This window comes from Colossoma macropomum, unplaced genomic scaffold (genome assembly GCF_904425465.1).
Source record: "Colossoma macropomum unplaced genomic scaffold, Colossoma_macropomum, whole genome shotgun sequence".
NCBI lineage: Eukaryota > Metazoa > Chordata > Actinopteri > Characiformes > Serrasalmidae > Colossoma > Colossoma macropomum.
This window is the reverse complement of record NW_023494903.1, coordinates 527,465-535,066: the sequence shown is the minus strand read 5'-3', so window position 1 is coordinate 535,066 and position 7,602 is coordinate 527,465. Positions and strand designations below refer to the sequence as shown.

Sequence of the window (7,602 nt, the reverse complement as noted above, 5' to 3'; positions counted from 1 at the left end):
TTTCATAATCCGCTGTGTATGGTCACTCCACACGGGCCGTTAGAGTGTCCATCTTTCATAAAGGACCTGCAGGAGAGCATTCAGCTTTGTCTGTAATTGACACTGACGTACATGGACTATCCACACTGTACATGACATGATAAGATGATACTGCTATGCTGCCATATATGTACATCCGTGAAGAAAAGAAGGTTCTTTAAGGGTTCATCAGGAAAGATGACGGTTCTATATAACCATAAACACTCAAAGAACCATTTTATGCTTAAATTGTATTTTGCGTGGTGAAATGGTTCTTTAGATTGATGCCAAATGTGTTGTAGATGGTCCTATATAGCATTAAAAAGGTTCTTCCATTGTTACAAGCTTGACATTGAAACAATGACAGAACACTGTTTAGTGCTACATAGAACCATATACGACACATGCAACCATGGTGGTTCTTTGCATGGAGAAATGGTCCTTCAGACTGACGGAGAATGTGTTGTATATGGTTCTATATAGAATCTTTTTGAAAATGGTTCTATATAGCATTAAAACAGTTCTTGTATTGTTACAAGCTCGACATTGTAACAATGACAGAACCCTTTTTAGTGCTATACAGAACCATATATGACACATTTCACAATGCAAAGAACCATTTTCGTGCTTAAATGGTTCTTTGCGTGGTGAAGTGGTTCTTCAGATTGATGCAGAATGTGTTGTATGTGGTTCTATTATGAAACTTTTGGAAAATGGTTCTATAGCATTGAAAAGTGTTCTTGTATTGTTACAAGCTTGACAATGTAACAATGACAGAACCCTGTTTAGTGCTGTACAGAACTATATACAACGCATGCAACCATGCAAAGAACCATTTTCATACTTAAATGGTTCTTTGCATGGAGAAATCGTTCTTCAGATTGATGGAGAATGTGTTGTATATGGTCCTATATAGAACCTTTTTAAAAATAGTGCTATATAGCATTAAGAATTTCTTCTATTGTTACAAGCTTGACATTGTGACAATGACAGAACCCTTTTTAGTGCTATATAGAACCATATACGACACATGCAACCTTGCAAACACTTTAGTCTTGCAAATGGCTCTTTGAGTGTTTAAGGTTATATATAGAACCACTATCTTTACTAAAACGAACCATCTTTTTGAGAGTGTATATTTTCTTGCCAGTTTATCAGAAATGCCTGCATCATACCTTCATTCATTGGTCATTTTATCCAATAAAAATTGCAACAGATGAGCAACAGGCTGTAATAGTAAACTTACACAATGCACCTGTATATAGGATTGTGCAAAGGTCAGAGACCACCTTTCATTTATTTAATTTCCAGTCAGAGCAGCTGTTAAATACAAGTTATTCATTTTCAGGAGGTTAGATATAAAATAATCTACCTGTATTAAAAAGAGGAAAGTCAAAGGAAAACAAGTGAAAAAAACAGGGTCTTCCAAAACTGACCTATTTATTAATTCAACAAATGATTAAGAGCTATTAAGAAAATGTGTCTCCTAACAACCACCTGGAAGAGCTGGTAGACACCAAAACTGTCCCCATCAGATAAACAGCACTTAAAGCTTTCATCTTTGAGAGAGAGGAGAAAATCAAGCTGCTTCAGATCTGAAAACATCCACAGGTGTTTCTGTCCATCCTTCCACTGTGAGAAGACGACTCAGCGCTATAGGTCTGAAAGGATGTGTAGCTGTCAAGAAGAACCTCACTGAGAAAAGGAGATGGACACATCAAACAAAGAAGCTGACCAATGGACTGACCACCCCAGAGTCCAGACCTCAACATCACTGGATGTGTTTGAAATTACTTGGATCGTGAGAAGCAGAAAGTGCAGAGAAAGTCTGAAAGAGAACGAGGGAGAGAGAAGGAGAATGGATAGAGAGAGAGAAAGACAAAAAAGAGTAATAAGAGAAAGTCTGAAAGAGAACGAGAGGTTCCTTCACGGTGAGAGAGGAGAGAGGGATGGAGGGGTGGTGGGGGATGAAAGCGAACTGCAGCGTTTGGGTCGGGTTTAATAAGGGTAATTAGAACGAGAGAGAGCGAGGGATGCTCTGATAAGGGTAATCACTCAGACTGACCACAGGTGATTAATTGGAGGCAGTTGTTCCGATACAGCGCAGTGATGGACCCTCATCACCAGGATGGGATGCATTAGAGAGAGAGAGAGGGAGAGAGAGAGAGAGAGAATGTTGGGGACAGAGTGACCCCACGTTTTCCGGCAGAATCACACTCACTCTGACCAGACACACTCACTTGGACCACAGAAGAGAAACAAGTAAGTGTAATATTTATACTATTAATAATAATCTATACATTCCTCATTATGATGTAAACATTACGAGCTCTTTACTCTCACTACTTATTTCTTACAGTTTCCACTTTCTCAATTTTGTTGAATTAATAGTAAATGAATTCACTATTAATTTAGTATATTCCTGGATTATTATTATAAATATGCAATTGATAACCGCGACAAAATGTGTGTGTGTTCAGTTTATAATAATAAATAGGTCCTTTATCATTGATATTTACAATATCAATATGTGACCTATTCATTATTATTAACATGTAATATACTATAATAAATAGGTCATTTGTTGGTATTTAATTTATTGATGTTTGCTTTAAATTGTACATATCAATATATGACCTATTTATTATTATTAACATGTAATATACAATAATAAATAGGTCATTTGTTGATATTTACATTTATTGATATTTACATATATTGATATTTACATTAAATGTAAATATCAATAAATGATCTATTTATCATTATTAATGTGCAGTTTATAAAATGAATAGGTAATTTATTGATATTTACATTTAATTACATAAATCTACTTTTTGAAATCTTTACTAATCAAATACCTGATCATGTTCTTTGACTATTCTTAGCTTTCTGATGGTTTTTCAGTTGCTGTGTATTAATCTGTACCGAATTCTACTATAACTGATCTTAATAGATTGGCTTGAAAGGTTAACACGCAAATTATTGAAGGTAAATTTCACAGATTTTTCCAAACTCCTACAATTCCCTTGCTGAAACATAAACAAAGTTATCTGTTTGATGTGATCAGTTCTAGAGAAACGAACCGAATTGTTCTCAGTGGTGGTGACAGGAACCAGGAAATGTTTATGAATACACAGCCTGGTGCCTGACATTGTTTTATGATAGTTTTGCAATAAGCTTTTGACATAGAACATATTTTTTTAAATGTGTTCATGGTGACGAGGTACATGCAGGGCGTTGAGCCAACAGTCCACAATGAAACTTAGTTGTCTAAAGTTACCACTTTTTTACCATCATCAACATCACATATAAACACTCAGAAGACACGTGTAGGTTCACTTGTGATTTTGGATAACAAATAAAATGGCTATATTGCATTATAGACATTGACCCTCTGGTTTCTATCACCACCACTGTAAAGACATCCAAATCTCTATGATGAGTCATTTCACAACAAACCACTCTGAACTTTACTCACATCTCAACAATTGAACTTTGGAGACATTTTGAAAAATCTGCGGAATTCCCGTTCGAATGTTTTTCACAATGAGCACCTTTTCTACAGGGTTCTTTAAAGAAACTTTTCTTTTGAAAAATATTCTATATTCTATACACACAAAAAGGTATGGCCAAAAGTATGTGGACACCCATCCTAATTATTGAGTTAAGGTGCATCAGCCACACATAGCTCAGTGATTTTAAATGTGCCACTGTCATAGGATGCCACCTTTGCCAAATATCAGTGAAATTTCTGTCCTGCTAGATCTGCCCTGGTCAACTGTAAGTGCTGTTATTGTGAAATGGAAACATCTAGGAGCAACAACAGCTCAGCCACGAAGTGGTAGGTCACGCAAACTCACAGAGTGGGGCCGCCGAAGTGAAGTGCCTAGTGAGAAAAATCGCCTGTCGTCTGTTGCATCACTCACTACAGAGTTCTAAACTGCCTCTGGAAGCAACATCAGCACAAGAACTTTGCATCAGGAGCTTCACAAAATGTGTTTTTATGGCTGAGCAGCTGCACATAAGCCTAAGCTCACTATGCACAATGCTAAGCGTTGGCTGGAGTGGTGTGAAGCACACTGACACTGGACTCTGGAGCTGTGGAAACGTTATCAGAAGTGATGAATTACACTTTGCATTCTGACATCCTGATGAAAGATTCTAGGTTTAGCAAGAGAACACTCACTACCTACCGGAATGCATAGTGTCAGCAGTAAAGTTTGGTGGAGGAGGGATAATGGGATGGGGCTGTTTTTCACGGTTTTGTCCCCTTAGTTCCAGTGAAGGCTGATGTCAATGCTACAGCATACAAAGACATTTTAGACAATTATATGCTTCCCACTTGGTGTCAGCAGTTCGGAAAAGGCCCTTACTTGTTCAGGCATGACTGTGTGGTCCGAGCCCCCATGAGCTTTGCCAATGGTGACAGTGGCAAGGAAAACTCCCTACAAGCAAGAGGAAGAAACCTTGAGAGGAACCAACACTCAAAAAAGGAACCCATCCTCCTGTGGTCGACACCGGATAGCAAAACAATACAAAAGAACACAAGAGCTCCATATTAATGCCCATGTTTTTGGAATGAGATGTCCAACAAACTCATATGTGTGATGGTCAGGTGTCCACATACTTTCCTCTGTTGTATAGTGTAGCATCAATAAGGGTTCATAAAGTTCATACATCAATCACAGAGTTCGTGTTTAGTGCAGAATTGGGACACAGCCTTCATTTCTCTACTGCAGGATGCAGAATCCCTCTCTGCTGCTGCTGCTGCTGATTGGCGCCGCCTCTCTGCTGACCCCTTGTGGCGGGTTTGGGAACCGCAGGCTGTGCGGCATTCACCTGGTGGAGGCGCTGCTGTTTGTGTGTGGAGAGAAAGGCCTCTTCTACCAGCCTGGGAGGCGCGTGCGACAGGACAGCATCCGTAAGGACATTTCATGTCTAATTTGATAGTCCTCACTTGGAAATATGTTGTTAGGAGACACGCTATATGTCCAAAAAGTGTCCAGTCAATCGTTTCTGATTAGCCAATTCAGCTACTTACTTAAAGGGGAACTCCACCGATCTTTCAAAGAATTACACATAATTAAAGGGCTGAATAAGCAAACACATTCAGAGTGGTTTGGAGTGAAACCAAATCAGAATTGTTCACAGTGGTGGTGATGTGAACCAGACGTCTGAGGAGTTTTATGCCTCTAAAAGCTCCCTCACAGAAAGATATTACTTGAAATGGTTAGATATTTGCTGCCTGATGTCTGGCACATTGTTTTATGGTAGTTTTGTGATAAGGTTTTGGCTTAAATTGTATTTGAATCCATTTATTTTAATTTATTTGTGGTGGAGGGGTACATGGCAGGGGGCTTGTGAGGCAAAGTCCCCAAAGAAAACTTATTTTTTCAGATTCACCACTATTTTACTTGCATCAACATTACATATGAAAACTCGGGTAAATAGAAATTGAAATGACTATATTTGTGTTGTAGACATTGTGACCCCTGGTTCCTATCACCACCACTGTAAACAAATCAGTTGGAAAGTTTGGTAAGTTTCTTTACAGTGAGGCATTTCACATCAAACCACTCTGAATGACTTTGTTTACATCTCAAGGACTGAATTGTGCAGAAATTGGAATGGAAAATTGATGGAAGTCCCCTTTAAGTTCGCATTTTGTCAGTTGGACCACTTGTATTGGTCCATTTATCATGAAATGATCACACAATGTAAAGTACAGTGACAGTTTTAAATAATGAAAAAATAAATCGACAAAAAAATATAGATACAAGGTTTTGATCCAAAAGCAACGATATGTTAAACACAATAAAACAATTATTAACTAATTATAAAGAAAAATCTTTAAACAACTAAACTATATATATATAAATACAATAAAGAAATAATACAGTCACATGCAAAAGTTTAAATGCCACCGGTCAAATTCCGTGAAAGTAAAAATAAGTGAACACATCCTCTACAGAGAACACACTTCTGCACATTTTAATGCACAATTACAGTTTATTTGCTGAATTTAACACATTGACACATTTTATTGTTTTCCAATAAGTTAAACTTTTCAGATAAATATAAAACTGTGCATTGCAGAAAGATGTCATTGTCACATGTCATTTGACCAGGAGTGTTCAAAGTTTTGCATTCAACTGTATGTATAATGAAATAAATACAAATAAAATAATTACAGTGTGGGTTTAAGATGCATGTGCATCATTTCTGTTTTCTTGTTTCTTAATTCATCTGTAATGTGTTCAATGCCACCAATATCATGACTGACACAATCAGAAATATATAAATATATTTACATTCTTTATTTAGCAGATGCATTTATCCAGCTCAACCTACAGCACCAAAAAGACAGAGAATCGTTTTATGTCCCTTGAATTAATCCCATGACCTTGGTATTGCTAGCACAACGGCCTACAAGTTGAACTACAAGAGTTATAGCAGGTTAACAGTGGCAGCCTTATCCTCGTCCTACTGGCCCCCTAGTGGCCATTCCACCTCTGGAAAAGTTGACTCACATATAGTCAAATAAAATCGTTTTGTCCTGTAACTCTGGTATCAGATGAACTAAGACACTGTTGTAACTCTTTGTTGAGCTGCTAGCGGGCAATGCGGGGCAAAAGAGGCAAGATACGAACCCCCTGCTGTGAAAACCATTCCAACCTCTCCACAAAGACGGCCCTGCTGAGATAAAACAGGCACAGCAGCAGCTCTCTTCATATTATCCTGCACAACTGACACAATACAAAAACAAAAGCCCTCCAAAACAGATAGAAATTGCATTTTATTTTTGTTTCCATATTATGCTGCTTCTTCTCACCAGTCCTGCCATCACTCTGCATCCCTCCCAGCAGGTATGATGATGAAGGACGGCACCCTCTTCCCAAAGGAGGTCAGAGAGGTCATGCAGAAAAGGCCCTCGGCTGGATTCAGAATGAAGAAGAGAGGAATTGTAGAGCAGTGCTGCCATTTCTACTGCGACTACTATGACCTGGAGAACTACTGCAACACCTAGAGTGACACATGTCTCTATAGAAGTGGATGGGGGTCCTTATACTGAATGGATTAAAGCATGAAAACGGAATGGTGCAAGACTGATCTGGATCGCTGACAGACGGCTTCAGCACACATATAAAAATTATACATAAACTCCTCAGTATCGTTTAACAGCATAAACAGAAGATGTAACAAATAAACACAATAAAACCCCAATAATTTATGGGTCATCAGTGTGTGAATTATTTGAATGTACATACTGAGTGTCAAGAGTATCACTTTTTCACATTTTTAAAAGCTTAATTTAACCTAGACTCATTTTAAAAATCACTTCTTCACCTCAAAATTACGAAATTCTCTAGAGGCCATGGGGTAGTTATAATTTTCTGGATTGTTATCTTGTGATCTCAAGACAACAAAGCTGTTATCTGGAGATAATAAGATAAGTAGATCATTATTTCAAGATAACAATGTTGTTATGTTGAGATAACAAGGTAAGTAACTTGTTATTTCAAGATAACAATTTTGTTATCTTGAGATAGGATAAATAACTCGTTATCTCAAGCAAGCAAC

General features: G+C 37.7%; 1 protein-coding gene across 1 annotated transcript; it reads left to right on the top strand.

The window, feature by feature from the left end:
* The first annotated feature begins 4,761 nt into the window (after positions 1 to 4,761).
* LOC118800533 (insulin) lies at positions 4,762 to 7,152 on the top strand. The gene is made up of 2 exons (XM_036560794.1): positions 4,762 to 4,942; positions 6,888 to 7,152. The coding sequence occupies exons 1-2, from the start codon at positions 4,762 to 4,764 to the stop codon at positions 7,046 to 7,048; spliced, it is 342 nt and encodes a 113-aa protein (XP_036416687.1). The 3' UTR covers positions 7,049 to 7,152.
* The last annotated feature ends 450 nt before the right edge of the window (positions 7,153 to 7,602 follow it).

What these genes read in the sequence shown, in the direction of transcription:
- LOC118800533 (XM_036560794.1), top strand. Translation starts at nt 4,762, where the DNA reads ATGCAGAATCCCTCTCTGCTGCTGCTGCTGCTGATTGGCGCCGCCTCT. An exon ending in CGTGCGACAGGACAGCATCC is followed by an intron (nt 4,943 to 6,887) that starts GTAAGGACATTT and finishes CCCTCCCAGCAG; the next exon opens with GTATGATGATGAAGGACGGC.